This window comes from Pelodiscus sinensis, chromosome 8 (assembly GCF_049634645.1).
Source record: "Pelodiscus sinensis isolate JC-2024 chromosome 8, ASM4963464v1, whole genome shotgun sequence".
Taxonomy (NCBI): domain Eukaryota; kingdom Metazoa; phylum Chordata; order Testudines; family Trionychidae; genus Pelodiscus; species Pelodiscus sinensis.
Genome location: NC_134718.1, coordinates 17,519,167 through 17,537,212, shown reverse-complemented (window position 1 = coordinate 17,537,212; position 18,046 = coordinate 17,519,167). Strand labels below are relative to the sequence as shown.

The 18,046-nt window shown below is 44.4% G+C and overlaps 1 protein-coding gene across 4 annotated transcripts in view; it reads left to right on the top strand.

Annotated features, from left to right (window-relative positions):
- Positions 1–18,046, top strand: part of OGDHL (oxoglutarate dehydrogenase L) — a 128,001-nt gene that overhangs the window by 57,129 nt on the left and 52,826 nt on the right. For all 4 annotated transcript variants that reach the window (XM_075934808.1, XM_075934807.1, XM_006112394.4 and 1 more), the window contains exons 6-10: positions 1,891–2,045; positions 9,068–9,214; positions 10,523–10,613; positions 16,914–17,093; positions 17,560–17,688. In XM_075934808.1, coding sequence (XP_075790923.1) covers positions 1,891–2,045; positions 9,068–9,214; positions 10,523–10,613; positions 16,914–17,093; positions 17,560–17,688 — 702 coding nt within the window. The remainder of the gene's footprint in view (positions 1–1,890; positions 2,046–9,067; positions 9,215–10,522; positions 10,614–16,913; positions 17,094–17,559; positions 17,689–18,046) is intronic.

Genomic DNA, 18,046 nt, shown 5'->3' with positions numbered 1-18,046 from the left:
AAACTCCTTGTAGGCCACCAGCTTTCATTCCATGTATTTCCCTAGAATGTGTTGTGAGCTCGATCCTGCAGCTTTGACATCAGTGTGATTCTTTCCTGAGTAATGATGTTGGAATTGGACCCTAAACACATGACAACAAAATACAGATTGGAAATGGCTTGTATGATAGAGGTTTTCCCCCTCCCCTTGTATAGCTATATACTTCCCCCAATTGCTGATTTAATTATGCCTTATAAATTCAGTGAAACTGGAAATGTTTAATAAAAGAATGTGGGAAGAATGAGATTATTATATTCACTAATATTACAAATGAATCAGGTTAGTGCCTGATCTTGTTGGATGTTCCTGTGTATAGTACTGAATGTTGTCACCACTGGCTCTTCAGCACTTTGTAGGATAAGATTCAAAGTACATACAGGGACACATAGGGGATCCATAGTCATTTTCTACATTGCAGTCTTAGAATGTATCTTTTATATTTGCTTTGTGGCTGACCATCTTATCTGCCTGATACTTGTGTGGCAATTTTTAAAGTGCAAGGATTTAAAATATACTTACACCTCACATACTCATGGAAAAAATATGCTATAAAGGAAAAAAAAATAATTTAACTGCAGAAGTTTGGATTGGCTTTGACAACATTATCACAATCAGACCCTCTTGTATATTTGGATTTGGTATTTTTCCCTCCCGGACCCCCCTCGCCATAGGAATCTCTGTGTTTGATCCTGCTATTTGCTTCCTCTCTATGTGTAATATATCTTTCCAGTGAAGATTTTCTCTAAAATAAATAGTATAAATAAAATTAATACCCACCATGAGAAACTGAGGAATTACTTTCAAAATATGTTGATGTTGCCATTATCAAAGATAAAACTAGGTTACTTTCTTTACCCTCCCTAGTTGGAATTTTGAACCAGATTTTTAAGAAATGACTGGTATCAAACAATTTGCATAAGTGTTTCATAAATACCTTTTCCAATGTCTTCATTGATTTCAGGTGACATTTGGAAAAAATCCCTTTGGATATATTTTTATAAGCAGTTTTCTTTTTTTTATGGAGTATCCAAAGCAATGTCTGTGATCTCTTTACAATTTTTTTGTCAGTTAAGTGAACTTCATCAATCAATTTAAGGCATGTATATTGACCTGCTTTTAAATGGTTATTACCAGTTTAGAAGAATCTTCCAGACTCTGGGGGTGTGTCTAGACTACATGCCTCCTTCGACGGAGGCATGTAGATTAGCCAGATCGGAAGAGGGAAATGAAGCCGCGATTAAAATAATCGCGGCTTCATTTAAATTTAAATGGCTGCCCCGATCTGCCGATCAGCTGTTTGTCGGCAGATCGGGGGAGTCTGGACGCGATGCCCCGACAAAGAAGCCTTTCTTCATCGACACAGGTAAGCCTGGTTTCACGAGGCTTACCTGTGTCGATGAAGAAAGGCTTCTTTGTCGGGGCATCGCGTCCAGACTCCCCCGATCTGCCGACAAACAGCTGATCGGCAGATCGGGGCAGCCATTTAAATTTAAATGAAGCCGCGATTATTTTAATCGCGGCTTCATTTCCCTCTTCCGATCTGGCTAATCTACATGCCTCCGTCGAAGGAGGCATGTAGTCTAGACACACCCTGGGTGTCTTAAATATTAGGCTTTGTGGTGAATTTTGTAGGGCTTGAGGTCAGGAAAATTTGGGATTTAGTAAAGAACTGAATTATATCCCCTAAAAAGGATGAAAACAAGCGGGGAAGGGATAACTTTTTAATACAGTGAGGTGTGCAGAAGTGATAATGGAAAGAAGTTATTTGCCTTAGTTTTAAAATATCTTTCCTACTTCTCCCTCTTCATGAGCTCCCAAAGTTGTGTCTGAACTTCATGTTTTACCTCCTAGAATACATACTGTCAGCACATTGGACTGGAATTCATGTTCATCAATGATGTGGAGCAATGCCAGTGGATCCGGCACCAGTTTGAAACTCCAGGCGTCATGAAATTTACAAATGAGGAAAAACGGACATTGTTGGCTAGGCTGGTACGCTCCATGAGGTATGTTGGGTTTGGCTAGCAACATTTTGTTTTCTCTTTCTTTTTGAGGGAAGGAAGGGATTTTCTTTCTCTGGTATTCCATGGCTTTTGTGACACAGCCAATTCACTTTTTTGTGTTGTAGGTTTGGAAGAATATTTTAGTAAATCAATCCATGTAAGTAGTACATAGTTTGTCTGAAAAGAACTCTAAAGTGCTGCTGATCCATGATACTCTGTATTTTGCCCCACTCGGGTACCACAAAACTGAAAAGCCATTGTAACTGTCCCTCAGACTTTCCTTGGTGTGAGGAGAATCCCCTGGTGGTGTGTAAAATAGATGTACTCACCTATGCCCAATACAGGGTGAGCATCTCTTGGGTATCGGTGGCATAGCCAGGTTTTTCCTGCAACCCACTGATGGTCCTTGGGGTCAGGATAATAGACATAAATTCCCAGGCTTCAAAAAGCTGTGCCAGGAGAGAACAGGATTTGGAAATGTAAATGACTTAAAACTGTGCTTATTCTCCCTCTTCTGAGCTATGCTAAAGACAGCGTTAGAACGCTGTCTGAGCCACAGATTTTTTTTTTTTTTTCATTTCAGTGACCTGTATTTAACAAGTTGGAGCCCTGTCTAGTTCCCAATAGATCAAGATCCACATCTCAACAATCACTCCCATCATTGATACCCATGTTGACTGTCTCAGTCGTGGGGCCCTGCAGCATGGAGGCTGAATTATCTACTTGCATGAGGAGCAAGGCTTTCATTTCTCAGTGCTGTTGGTCTGTCATCTTTGACAAACAGTGCCGTCACCACAGGATAGTGACGCTGATTTAGAGTGATTAATGGAAATGTTTCTTTATTAGACTCTTTCCACCCCCACACTCCAAAAAAGAGAGAGAGGCGAGGCAGTGGAATGCTTTACAAATGAAGTTGTAATAGAAAGTATTAAAGTTATTGTCACACTGTGGTATTTGGGAGTGTTTTCCATTCTAGTGGCAGCAGTACATCATGCCTGTCCAATTTTAAATTTTAATGAAACAAAGGAATTTTACTCAGATACTTAATAGTCAGGTGAGCATGGCATTCGCGTGATGGATTATTAAACAACCTATCTGTATGACGTTTCTTCATTTATCTTCCTGACTCAGGGATTTGCATTACTTCTGCCTCTGTAAGCTGTGGAAGGACCCAGTTTTGACCAACAGGAAGGAGCCAAACACCTTACCAAATTATTTTGCCTATGGAAAATATAGGGGGAAAAATATTTTAGATAAATTACTATTCCAGTCAGCTGTGGACACATTTTCTATTGGAAAAAGGATTGAAAATGCTAAATCTGTTCATGTGCAAAATCTGCTTTGTACTGCTTGGGTTTGCAGCCTTGTAGCTCAGAGAGCATTGTCACACTACGAATAATATTTTTTAAATGTTTGTTCCTTCCTGTGTTGATAATATCACCTTAGATTTTATAGTTCAGTTTTAATAATCTAACTGCTGCTTATTTGTGCTGTTGCTGCTGGTAGATTTAGAAATGGCATCGGACTCAGTTTTTCATTTTAAAAAATATATCCATTGCATATCTCTAGAGATGCGCGCACACACAATAAATACAGGCAGTGTTAGATCCTGATTTTCCAGTCTGATTCATGTGGTCATACCAGATAGTGGGATCAAGACCTTTCTAGGCAAGTCTGGCTCTTACCCTCCATGCTTCTCATGTTCAAATCCCCATGGTGTGTTTAGTTTGTTAGTCTCATAGGGAGGATGTTTAAATCTAATGAAAGCTGGTATTTTAAAATGCGCGCGCGCGCACACACACACATACACGTTGTAAAAATTTCTACTAATTTCAGGCAAAATTTAGGTTAAAGCTAATTCACTTGGCCTGAATTAGCTGTCATTGTCCCTGATTGTTTGGGGACCTGACTGGTGTAATTATTATGTGGAACTGTAGGTTACGTCTGAGATGTCAGACCCTGGGCAAGATGTCATTTTCTCTTTTTCAGAATATAAACTGGTCAGAATCTGCTCAAAGTACTAATATAGCCATAGAACACCCTTCTAGTTGTGGTAACCAAGTCCTTTGTTTCTTAAGATGTTACAGACTGTCCTTCAGGTAAGGGATGCCGATACTTCCGCACTGTCCACGTATGAGCATGATGCCTTTTGAACCACCATAAAGGCTTTGGTTTTTTAAATGCTATTTTAGAGCCCAAATATAACAGGGTGAAGAACAGAGTCTGCAGGGAGACGGGGAGCAAAGCCTTGGAGCACTCCCGCAGCGGGACAGCCCAGGCGCGCTTGGGCTGTCCCGCTGCGGGCATGCTCCGCGGCTTTGCTCCTCGTCTCCCTGGTCTGACCAGCAGACCAGGGAGATAGGGAGCAAAGCCTCGGGGCACGCCAGCAGTGGGACAGCCATGGCGCACCAGGACTGTCCCGCTGCCCGCGTGCTCTGCGGCTTTGCTCCGCGTCTCCCAGGTCAGCAGACCAGGGAGACGGAGCAAAGCTGTGGAGGACTTGGGCAGTCCCACCACCCCCGTCTCCCTGGTCTGCTGGGGGGGGGTGGGTACAGCTAGTGCCCCCCCCCCCCCCCTCCCAGCAGACCAGGCTTTTCTTGCCTATCCCTGGGGTAGAGCAGCTGGGGGCTGCTGGGTTGGTCCTGCAGCGTTGCTCCGGACCAACCCGGCAGCACCCCAGCTGCTCTGCCCCAGGCGTCCTGATTCAGCCGCTGCTGGTCAGTTTCAGCAGTGGCTGAATCAGGACGCCTGGGGCAGAGCAGCTGGGGTGCTGCTGGGTTGCTCCAGTAGCACCGAGGAGCCACGCTACTGGAGCAACCCAGCAGCACCCCAGCTGCTCTGCCCCAGGTGTCCCCAAGTCAGCCGCTGCTGAAACTGACCAACGCTGACTACAGGAAGCCCGAGGCAGAGTTGCTCTGCCCCAGGCTTCCTGGAATCAGCCGCTGATCAGTTTCAGCAGCAGCTGACTTGGGGACGCCTGGGTTTCTTAAGTTGAATCTGTATGTAAGTCAGAACTGGTGTCCAGATTCAGCCGCGGTTGAAACTGATCAGTTTCAGCAGCGGCTGACGCCAGTTCCAACTTACATACAGATTCAGCTTAAGAACAAACCTACAGTCCCTATCTTGTACGTAACCCGGGAACTGCCTGTATTTCTGAAAATTCCATACTTTATTCCTGGCTCAGTCCATCTCTTCCCCAGCTCTTGCTCTGAATTCACACAAAGAACTGAAACAGGCAGGACCTGTTTTCCTGATTCAGATTTCTCACTCTCTTCACATTGGCTGTCCTGGCTCTCTGCCAAAATTTCCTGGATACCCACTTTTCAGGCAATTGAACTGAATGGTTGGGGTGTCCAGAAAAGTGGTGATAGATCCCTCCCATCTATCACCACTTGCATCAACATTCTCCGTGCCAGCAGGGAATCCGTAATCTCAGAGTGTGGGGGCTCTGCACCCCCCCATCTGTAATCAGATGCGACTCTCAGCCAGCAAGTAGAACAGAAGGTTTATTTGTTAACAGGGATTCCGCATAGATAGACTAGTTAACACAGGAACCAGAAGAAGTCAGTACAATCCATCTTGGGGAGAGGGGGCCCAGAGCCAGCACCCTGGGCCCACTCCCTGCATCCTTAGCCAGCCGAGACTAACTCTCCGCAACTGGTCCCAGCTCTGCAGGAAGCCCTACCTCCTCTTTCGTCTCACTTCCTGGGCAAAAAGGTGTCACCTGACTGCTTCTCCCACCTAGGCTCAGGTTACAAAGAGCCTGAGCTATTTTTGGGTACATGCTAAGACAGGGCAGCCTGGAGCAGCCTTGCACTCAGTAAGAGCTGCACCCAACATTCCCATCCCCATCCCCAGACAGGCTCTAGTGCAGTGCCCAAGGAAACTGAGGCACCTGCACGTGCACGCACACGCACATGCACACGCACAGCATTCCAACAGAACAGTACGGGACAGTAGGAATCACACACAGTGTAACAAAGCGAACAGAGTAAATACAATCTCCACTGTCACATCCCGGTCTTGGATTGGTATCGCTTCTGTCACCCCAATACTAAACCCCTTTGAGAACTCAGGAAGGCACACTTGGGAATTCCTTCCAGTGAGGTAACCGCAAGCTCTTTTTACCCTCCCTCTGGAGAAAGCCTGAAACCCAGCCGCTGAGATCAGCTCAAAATTGAATTAATTTATCTTAGTAGGCTGGCAGTGCAGTCTTAGACGTGTGTACACACAGAACCTTCCTTCTTCTAGGGCACAAGAATCAGATCACAGTTTTAAATGGGTGATTTTTTTTTTATGCAGAAACACCGTTCCCCCCCCGCTCCCTCCCCACACTTTTGGTAAAGTGTTGCTTGGTTGCTAGGTGTTAGAGCAGCTGAACAAAGGATTAAAACCGTTGGGTGAAATTAGAGTTTTTGGCAACAGTCACTGCTGTTGAGGTTTTTAAGTTTTAGATTAGAAGAAAGAATTTGCAGCATTCTGCTTGGCGAATAAGCTGAGTATTAATGGACATTGTGACATTATCAAGCCTTGCATTACACTGATGATGTAACCACTAATGTTATTTCATGGAGATTTATTTTTCTTTGTATTCAATATCTTTAAGCTTTATAAATTACCCTTTCAGCATTTGTTAAAAGCCACTTTAACTGTGTGCAGTGCCTCTGGCCCTAACCCATTAAAAGATGGAACAACATAGAACTGTCAGTAAAGGACAGATTTTATGTGTGTAGTTAAGGATTCCTGAGGCAGAGATTCCAGTATAGTGGCTCCTGGCAAATTACCAATTCTTACATCACTTGTCTGAGGAGCTGTGCCAATCAGTGTTCCCTCTAAGATTTTCCATCCATGAGTGGGGAGAGTTTTTTTTTTTTTTCTTATGCACCAATATTGACGTCATGTGCGCTTGTTCAGATGTGTGCCACTGTGGCATCTACTAGTTAGTTTTTGTGTTTGTTTTATATATTCACACTTACGCGCGTACACATACACATTTAAGTTACATAATAATTATCCCTTGTTTTAGTATTTTTTAACAAGGTGCATGATCCTGTGTGCATGCACACACCCTGAAAACCACCCAGCTTGGCACCCAGTCTCATTCCTATCCAGCCTTCCTCCCACTGTTCCTGTTTCCATTGATTTCCCCAACCCTTATGCCCCCATCCTGTGCACCCTTTACCACTAACCCTGCACTGTGCGCCCTTTGCCCCTAACTTCGGCAAAGTGCACTCTTCATCCAACCCTTATACTTTCTTCTCAGCCCAATCCAGTCAAAAAGTGTAGTAATTTTTTAAGCATAAAAAAAATGCATTATCCCTCCCTGTTGACTCTAAAGCTCATTCTGCAGTTACAAATTAATGACATTCAGAAGATGAATTGAGGGATATCACCAGTATCTACATATAGCGTCTGCATGCTTTAGACTCTTGTGAATCATAGAAAAGTCCCTTTTTAATATGTTATCAACTACATATAGATTTAGCATTAATAAAAAATAATCAGTCTTCATTAAGACATTTTTAGATTCCTCTACACTCTGTCTGTCTGTCTATGTGTGTGTGTGTGTGTGTGTGTGAGAGAGAGAGAGGTGTTGAGAGAAATAACTTCCACAGGGAGAAAAATAGTCATTGGCATAATGAACACTATTGACATGATTGATGCCTTCAAAAGTGGCAAGAATATAGAGGGTCAGAGAGAATTGTTTTCTTTTGTGTGGTTTAGGCTCTTACATAAATATGAACAGGGAGCAGAACATTTCTCTAGTCATCTGCCATCTATTTTAACCCTCAGATGACTGCAGACTTACCTTTTGAGAGCCCGAGGATGAGCCCTTTAGTGGAGCAGGATCCCTGGCACCCCACCATGTGGCCTGGCTCTGGCCCTGGCTGTTGGAGCAGCCGGTTGTGTTGCCCCCCACCACGTGGCTCTGGTCCTGGTCGGGGCCTCCAGAGCAGACTCCACCCATGGCTCGGCTGCAACTCTGGCCCGGCCAGTGTTGTGGAAGCAGGCGCTGCCCGCAGTGCGGCTCCAGCCCCAGGCAGGGATTTCCCTACACCCCCCCCCCCATGGGGTATATACCTCCCCTGAATTTCCCCAACACCTCCCCCAGTTTTGTGAACTATGGGCCATACAGTCCACCTTCACCCTCACGGTCTCACCCCTCCATTGGCCCTGACACACCCTCTTGTAAATTCGAACCCTCCCCCCTAATTTCAATTCCTGGGAAGGCTACTGGGCTCAACTGCGACTCTGGCCCAGCCAGGGCCGCCGAAGCCACCAACCACATGGCCCGTGGCTTTAGTCCTGAGAGAGGGCTGAAGCTAGGGCCAGGGTCATGTGGGGGCTGCCCTGCTGATCCTGGAATGGGACAGTCCCCACTTGGCCTTGCCCTGGAAAAACTGAGCAGCCATAGTGTAGCTCTTTTCAGGAGGTGGGCGGATCTGAAATTCTTGGTGCGCACCTTAGAGGGAACACTGGTGCTAGTGACTAGCTTTTCCAAGATTTCCCCTGGAATTGCACGTTTTCAGATGCAAGTTTTTTATATTGCCATTTTCCTTATTTATTCATTGAAACTTCCAGAAGACATGGGACTCTCTTTTGTCTCCTCTTGGATCTCCAAGATGATGTTTTCTTCTGACATTCTGCCAGCATGAGAGATGTTTCCCTGTTGTAATCAGTGGGAACTTCACGTAGTGAGAGCAGACTAGAAAAGCCAAAATTTGAGGTTATGCAGAAATTTCTGTGCTTTGATTTTGTCCATAATATTTTCAAAGTATCAGGATTGAATCTCAAAGTGCTGGTGAGAAATATTAAAGGTGAGCAATAGTGCAAGAGAGTGAGAAATCCTTCCTTTTTTATAGACTTATTTTCCCGCAGTAAAATTCATGCTTGAAAAATGAGTAGCTATTGAAAAGTCTTCTCTAAAATCTTGTATTACTTGTCTGAATGCCCTTTAGTTATTTCAAAATCAACAGTCTGTTTCATTTTCTTACTTACTGTTTTTCTCTCCCTCTTTTGGCAAGGTTTGAAGACTTCCTTGCCCGCAAGTGGTCTTCAGAGAAGCGCTTTGGTTTGGAAGGATGTGAAGTTATGATTCCTGCTCTTAAGACCATCATTGACAAATCCAGTGAAATGGGAGTTGAATATGTAATAATGGGGATGCCTCACAGGTAACTGTTCTTTGAAAACAAAAAAAGCAAATAATAATGGGCTTATTTGAACACTGTGATATACGCTGCTTTAGGGTTTGGGGTCAGAGACTGGGAATATGATATGATTAGAGAGGCTGGTAAAGCTGATTAGTTATCCCAGCTAAAGGATATATTGATCCCAGCTAAAAGATATATTGAGTATCAATATCTGACTCTTAAGGGAGTTCTCTGCTAGTGAGGGGCTAAAGCTTTCACAGTGGGAGACTAATCAAGGACCTGCTTTTATAATAGCACATAAGTCTGGCAAGCATTATACCTAAGATCTTAAACAGTAAAGGGCAGAATAATTTAAAAAGGGAAATATTCATTTATTTAGAAGTTGAGATGCTCATTTGTTTGTGGGATTTCTGTTTGCATCCCAGGTTCAAGTCTACTTTTTGTTAATTTATTCACACTTTCATTTGTGCTCTGTCTCCCCCTCTCCTTCCCTCTTTCATCCCCCAAACATGGCTGCTGAGTCACAGATGCTTGCTGAAAGGATAGTCTGTTTTCTTGTATGTGAGAAAACAGCTCCATATAATTCAAGGAAAATTTAAAAAAGGGATAGGAAAAATTAGCAAACAATATATTCCTCAAACAAGGGGAAAGGGTTCATAATTCCATACTATTTTCTCATAACCTTTTACTAGGAGCTGCTTTTCATAATCCTGGAATGATACATTAACTTCACAAAACTGTGTAGTTTTGTTTTAGCTTAAATAAAAAATCAAGAAATGTAAAATGAAGAGCTGTACAAGCCACTCCAGGGATTGTTAGTTGGCTGCTAGTGCATCTTTTGACCTTCTGCCACCACAATATGACTGAAGCAAGCAGCAGTAGCCAACTAATACACAGCTCACTGTGTCTTATTGCTAGAACCATTCATTAAAATGTATATTCAGAGGACCATTTCCTGCCTGCACTTGGGTATCCATGAGAGTAGCTGTGCATGTGTTTCTAAAGGCAAAATATGGTGCCCCGTTTTCCCCAAACTCCTCCAGTCTCTCATCTGTATGTAGCTGGTCTAGATAATAACACTCTACTGGTGGGATGTTAGAGTTGTGATAGAAAGCCACAAAAGAAAAATTTCTAGCTTGTGATTCAATACCTAGGCACTATGGAATGCTAATAGAGATGCAGTAGGGATACTCTGATGTCCCTATAGGAAGGGTGGGATGTGTAGTGTGGTTGGAGATTAAGATACAGTATTTTAAATATTTATAATACTTATAAGTTTCCAAAATTGCTTTGTATTATTTCATCACTGAACATTCTGTTGTTGTTTAGAGGTAGGTTGAATGTACTGGCCAATGTCATCCGAAAGGAATTGGAGCAGATCTTCTGTCAGTTTGATCCAAAACTTGAAGCAGCGGATGAGGTGCGGATGACATGAAACCTTATTATTGTTAGAGGATAAGTTCAGGCTATGGATAGTGAATTGTTCTGGGTGCTCTTGTCCATGAAAATATACAGTACTAGGAACTATTAAAGTGCATATTTTTAAATGATCAGAATCAGAGGTTGTTCTTTAAGAAGTGTCCCTATGAGTGCTCACCTTAGGTGTCTGAGCACCACTGTGCTTCCAGTCGGAGATTTTTAGGTAGCAGTGCCCCCAGTCAGCTGCACATGTGGAGCATCCAGCGCGCTTTTTTTGAAACTGCTACTCTGCATGTGCAGCCAACTGTCCCTTCAGTTTCTTCTCTATTGCCGTTGGCTTTGGTTAGAACCCAGTAGCTGTCCTCAAGTGTTAGTGTTTTCAGATAGCTATGTATTAATTGCAGTTTCCTGTTTTTTCTCAGTTTAACAGTTCACAACTAATAGTGTAGTTAGAAAAAAATGTTTTTATAGGACAACTAGAGTTAGTTCTAAGCTTTTAAGGTTCCTGCATTCCAGGAACTGCTTTTTTTCTTGGGTCATGCCTGATTCACCAGGCTTTAAAGGGTGTATATAACCTGCAGACTGTCCATTCCTGTCTGACAGATTCCCAGTGTGTCTGCTGCTGGGGTGAGGAGCACTTTACCGCCCAGTGTTCCCACTGCAAGAAACTCATATCAAGGACCAGGAAAGCCAGGGAGCTACAGCTAAAAATCATGATTCTTGAGAAAACAGTCTGACCTGCTTCTGCACCTTACACCGCCCAGGCAACCATCTCCTGATGTGGCCTCTGAGGCGTGGCTCCCAAAAGGATGAGCCCCACGGACTCTGATAGGGCTCAGGTGCCCAAGAAGAGATCCCATTCCTTTTCAGGGGCTGATTCCCCCTTGAGGAAATGCTCTCTGCTTAAGAAAGCTGCCCCAGCATCGGCTGCACCAAAGTTGCCGGAAAAGGAAGCATCTGGCAAGTCTGACTCTGATGGGGGCTGAGGCTCTAAGGAGAAAGCTCAATCCTTCTCGAAAGCACGGACAGAGGCAAAGCAAAAGCCTTGGATGTCGGCACAGGCCAAAGCACTACCTGCACTGACCATGGTGCTGACCAGACAATATTCAGCATCGTCACTGAGCACCATCATGCTGCTACCTAAACATCGGGCACCTTTGGCATACAAAGCAGACTACACTGCTGGTGTATGGTAAGCTTTTGGCACCAGCAGTTACGCCTATATTGCCACAAGTTGCTCTGGTACTGGCGCCACTGCCTACTAGATTAGCACTGCAAATGTTCACCAACAGAACTGATCTCGTGGTCTCAATGCTGGGGACGCTATTGCTTGTCACCAACTGCACCCCAAATACATCCCGTTTTAGTTTGTCTTCTACTCCAGCAGGATCAGCTCCACCACTGTCCAGTGACGACGACGACGGACCTCTGAAGGTACATACTCCAAGACATTCTTCTGTCAAGCCAACAGCCTCTCCAGTGGCAACCACCACAGTGTCTGCAGCCACCAATCCTTCCCAACTGGCTGTATTGGGACCCACGGGCTGCATACTGGGCACAGCAACCACAACAGCCGCAGCAACCTACCCCAGTACCCAGGTCTCAGGGATCTGCCACCTAGGTGCCTGACCAATCCATCTCCGAGGGAGAGGAGAGAGGAGGCTGATGTAAGAGAAGCAAATACCTGACTTTCCTCCACCCACTGTTATTCTCCTCCCCTGATGACTCAATCATAAACCACCTCCAACTGTGGGGGATGATTTTAAGTCACTCCAGAAGCTCTTTAAAAGAGTGGCAGACTTCCTGGCAATCCCATTATCAAGCATGCTGGAGAATCAACATAAGCTGACAAAAATGCTTCGTGCCTCACTGTATGTTAGGCTCACACTCCCTGTGATAGAGCCAGAAAAACCCACAATAACTCCGACATGCAAAAGGTCGGACAAAAAGTATTACATAGCCCCCAAAGGGGAAGACTACTGTTTCTCCCAATCTACCCCAAATTCTCTGGTGGTGCATGCTTTTAACCAGTGGGGTAGGCAGCAAACAGTCCGCACAACACCTTTTGACGAGGACTGGAGAAGATTGGACTTGTTTGGGGGTAAGGTGTACTCTTTCTACAGCTCAGAGTCCCCAGTTATATGGCACTACTGACAACCTTTATTGAATTCCTCCCAGACAACAAGAGAGCAATTTAAATCAGATGTCAATGAGGGTGCTCTAATCTCCCGAACAGTCCTACAAGCCACATTAGATTTGGCCGAAAAATAGCTAGATCCATCTCATCTGCACAGGATGCTTATTTTCATAATGCTATACACCCAGCGCACAGAAGCTTCTTGGTGGCAACTCTCTGGATTCCCCAGAGAGGTGCAGTCTATAGTCGAAGATCTGCCCTTCAGGGGCACTAAGCTTTTCACTGAGTCCATCAAAACCTCACTCCACACTTTGAAGGACTCATGAAACACGCTTGGCATCCATGTCCCTGTCACAAAAAGAAAGCAGGGAAAGGTGGTTTACACAGGTACAGACCAGCAGCGCCTTTTAACCAACAACATAGGCAATACAACAGGAACCAACCATGGCAGAATAGGCTAAGACAAGTGTTTGACCAGCCATCAGCCCCTCAACCATCCACTTCATGTCAGACCTTTTGAAGTGTTGGTTGAAGGTCTGACAGCTCCAGTATCTCCATAGCAGCAATCATCTCATCCACAACATTTGGCAACAGACTAGCCTCATTTTATCCAGGGTGGCACAACCTCACTGCTGAAAGATGGGTGCTTGAAATTATTCAAACAGGTTACTGTTTCAAACAGGTCATCCCATTTTCAGTAACCCCTCCCTTCCAACCCCCTTGCCTGTCCCTCTTCAGGGACCCCTCTCATGAAGAGGTACTCCTGCATTAATTGGACCATCTCCTTCAACTAAGGGCTATAGAACATGTACCACCAGACTGCAGGGGCAAGGGATTTTACTCCCATTATTTTCTCACAATCAAAAAGGCGAGGGGAAGCAGGCCATTCCTGGACCTCCACAACTCAATCAGTTCATTCAAACTTAGCATTTCAAAATGGTAACCCTAGCCACTGTAATTCCTACCTTGGAGAAAGGAGCCTGGCTGTCTACCCCCAACCTTCAGGATGCCTATTTTCATAACTTTATACACCCAGCACACAGATGCTTCTTCCAATTCACCATCTGAGACCTCCACTTCCAGTACTGAGTGCTGCCATTCGGACTCTCAGCAGCCGCATGGGTCTTTTCTGAGGTCCTAGCAGTGGTGGCAGCACACGTGACAAATGGTAATTGCCATCTTCCCATACTTACATGATTGCCTACTGAAAAGTCCCACAGCACATGACGTACAACAGGCAGTATCAACACCAGGGCCCTATTGGATACCTTGGGGCTTCAGATAAATATTCATAAATGCATGCTCATTCCCACTCAGCATCTGGAATTCATAGGGGCTCACTTGGACTGCCTCATGGAACCAGCATCCCTACCAACAATTGTGGATTTCCTATCAGCAATTGTGGATCTCCTATCATTACCACAAGAGAGTCTGTGCATCACAGCTTGACACTGTCTTCAACTTCTGGGAAACATGGCAGCAGCCACATTTGTGGTACCATACACTTTCCTCTGTATGAAACCATTGCAGGCATGGCTATGCATTGTATACAGACCACACGGCCACCATATAAACAAACAGCTCACTATGCCCTCCAAAATAAAGAACTCTGTCCGGGTGACCATGTGCAACAGTGTTTGTAAGGGAGTGCCCTTCCAACCGACACAGCCATCTGTAACAATTGTATGGACACATCGCTGATAGGATGGGGAGCTCACCTAGACCACCAGGTCATCCAGGCACAGTGGTTGCGGGAAGAGGCCAGGCAGCACATCAATCTGTTGGAACTCAGAGCAGTTCACAATGCCCGTTTGCACTTCCTCACCTTAATTTAAAACAGAACTGTGCAAGTACTCATGGACAGCCTCATCACAATATTTTATGTAAACCAGCAGGGTGAGGCCCTATCCTACCAGGAAGTGGTTAATCTATGGGAATGGTGCATCCCCTGAAAAATCCACCTAATCGTGACCTATCTGCTGGACAAAGAAAATGTGCTGGCAGACAACCTCAGCAGGCACTTTCTACAGAACCATGAGTAGGAACTCAACCCTTCAGAGCTGATGCTTCTATTCAGATGGTGGGGATTCCCCATAGTGAATGTGTTCACAACCCTGTTGAACACCCAGTGCCGCAGCTATTTCTCCAGGATGGGGATAGGCCACCACTCGAGGGGACCCGTTCAACATAAACATTTTTATGCCAGGGTCATTCTCATAGCCCCCCCGTTGGCCCAGACAAATATGGTATCCGTGCCTACTATAAACAAGCATAGCTCCACCATGGCCCTTCCCTGCTGCTCACGCAGCAGAATGGGCAGCTACATCATCCCAAGGTACAGACGCTACACCTCCAGGCATGGCTTCTGGCTGGCTGGCTCTTCACTAAGCTGTGTTTCCTGCATCTGTGCAGGAGGTCATAATGAACCTGTAGTCATAGACCCACTACAAGAAAAACGTATAAACATAAATGGCACCATTTCACAGTATGGTGCTCTGAACAGAACTGTGCACCAGCATCCATAGACTGCCTATAGATTCTCCAGTATTTACTGTGTCTAAAGCATTCTTGTCTCTCCCTTGGCTCTATCAAGACGCACCTGGATGCAGTCACAGCATTCAGTCCCCCCCAGATGGTCATTCTGTTTTCGCACACCCATCTGTCAAATGCTTTTTCAGGGGCCTGCACAATATGTCTCCACCAGTGAGACACCCAGCTCCAGCGTGGGACTTAAATTTAGTGCTCAGAGAAATAACAGGCAAACCTTTCGAACGCCTAGCCATCTGCTACTTCATCTCTTGATGAAGGTTTCCTTTCTCATGGCAATTACATCAGCACGTAGAGTAGGCAAGTTAGGGTTCTCATGACGGATGTTATCTTTTTATAAAGTCTTTTGTGCGCACCCAAAATTCCTCCCGAAAGTACTTACCTAATTCCATTTCAACAAACAGATTTACTTACACATCTTCTTTCCTAAACCTCATAAGGACAGCAGGAAAGCAGCTTTGCATACCTTAGATGTCTGCAGGGCAATTGCATTTTACCTACAACACACTAAGCTCCACAAATCTTCAAGGCTCTTCATTTCAACCAGAGATGTCTCAGGGTCTACCTATTTCAAAATATGGGACTATCCAGATGGTCTCAGGATGCATACATCTTGTATATAGCATATTCCAACAGGAGCACCCAGCGACCATACAGGCTCATTCCACAAGAGCAATGGCAGCATCCATGGTCTTCCTCCAGGGTTTATCGATAGAGATTTGCAGAGCTGCCACCTGGGCTTTGACCCATAAGTTTACCAACCACTATGCCAGCCAGACATATCCTGCTTCCAGTACTCAGTTAGGCTGAACAGTACTCTCTGTAACCGATTCAGGTCTCCCGAAGCTCCCTCCACCAAGCACAACTACTGTTTTGTAATCACCTAAGGTGGAGTACCCACAGCAACACTTCTCGAAGACGAAAGGAAGATGTCTCGCCTGGTCCAGTAAATAAGGTTCTTTGAGATGGAGCACCCACAGGGAAACTGCCACCCACCCTTCTTCCCCTCTGCTTCAGAATCTTCCATGTCTGGGGCAGAGGACGAACTGAAGAGATGGTTGACTGCACATGCGGAGTAACCGTTTCAAACACCACATTCAGACAGCTCCGCACGCGCAGTTCACCCTGAGCACTGCTACTTAGTATCTCTGATTTAGAAGCACAGCGGCACTCAGACACCTACATGGACAACCATCTTGAAGAACCTCAGTTACTGTACCTGGTGAGTAACCATCCTTTCATTGGTAACTTTATTGTTTACAAATTCAGAAAGATGCCTAGTCATTAACTCTAAACAATCATCAGGGTTACTCAAGTCACAGGGTACCTCTCTAATGTAGTTTGTTAGCTCCAGCCATCTTCCTCTGTTTTGTACGGAGACAAGGATGTTGTCAGTGCTCACTTACTATTAAGTGTTGGATTCTGATACCAGAGTATTGGAAACAGAAACAAATGTTTAAAATTTGAAATTATTTTCAATAAAAAAATATCATCCAGAATGTCATGTAACAGCTAGCCAGATTCAGTTTTCAATATGAAGTGGAGCTTTTAGATGTTGAACTGGAAGTAGTGTGTGTGGCTGGTATACATGAATCTTGACTGTCTCTTGTGTGGTAGGGCTCTGGGGACGTTAAATATCATTTGGGAATGTATCACGAGAGGATCAACCGAGCAACAAATAAGAATATCACTCTGTCGCTTGTGGCTAACCCATCTCATTTGGAAGCAGTTGACCCTGTTGTTCAGGGGAAGACCAAAGCTGAACAGTTTTACAGAGGGGATACAGCGGGGAAAAAGGTAAAATTACAAACATACTATGATAATTTTGCTGGTGTTTTATATGTGTGTGTTTTTCTAATAGACCAATTTACAAAAGTTTTGAGGGGCAGAAGTGGGAGATTCAGTGACTTAAAGAAAAGTTTCTTTATGTAATTGGAAATGTTAGTCTTGGAACTAACCTAGTAATTTTAAATTAGCACAGGGTAAAGTGTCCTAATTCTTTGATTAGTAGGTTGATTAACTTAGTTTCTGAATTTGGAAACCTCAGGTTGTAACTTTCACTCAATTGAGAGTCAAGCAAAATAGTGTGAATGCATTTCTTACTTTTAAAAAATATATATCAATTGTGGTAATTCATAAAAATCCTTCTCGATCATATGGTGCTGGGCATTTTCAAAAAACATAATAAAATGTGTATGTCCCAAGGAACTTAGTTAAACTTCTTCTTCCCTAATGCTTTTTAAAAAATTCTTTCTTCTCTTAGGTCATGTCCGTACTACTACATGGAGATGCTGCCTTTGCTGGACAGGGAGTGGTTTATGAAACCTTTCATCTCAGTGACCTCCCGTCATATACCACAAATGGCACTATTCATGTTGTGGTCAATAACCAGGTGAAAAACAAAATTTATTAAGCAGTTTGGGTTTAATGACTTCCCATATTTTCCTTTGTTTTATTCTTGTCATGGTAGATTGTGTACAAGCCCTCTTTCATTGACTGGAATGATCATACCCTTAAATTAGTCAGCACTAAGAATGTTCAGAGGAGTGTAATTGACTAATCATGTAGTCGGTACAATTTGTATTGCCTACATGATTAGTCGGTAAGGGAAGGCACTCTGTCTTGGCTTGTGCCAGTCCAGGAGCAAAGTGCAGAGATGCAGCGGGGGTATGTCTCGGACCACTGTGAGCTGGGACGGAGCCGGGACTGCTGCAGCTCAGTATTTTAAATGTAGCAAGAGCCAGGTGGCT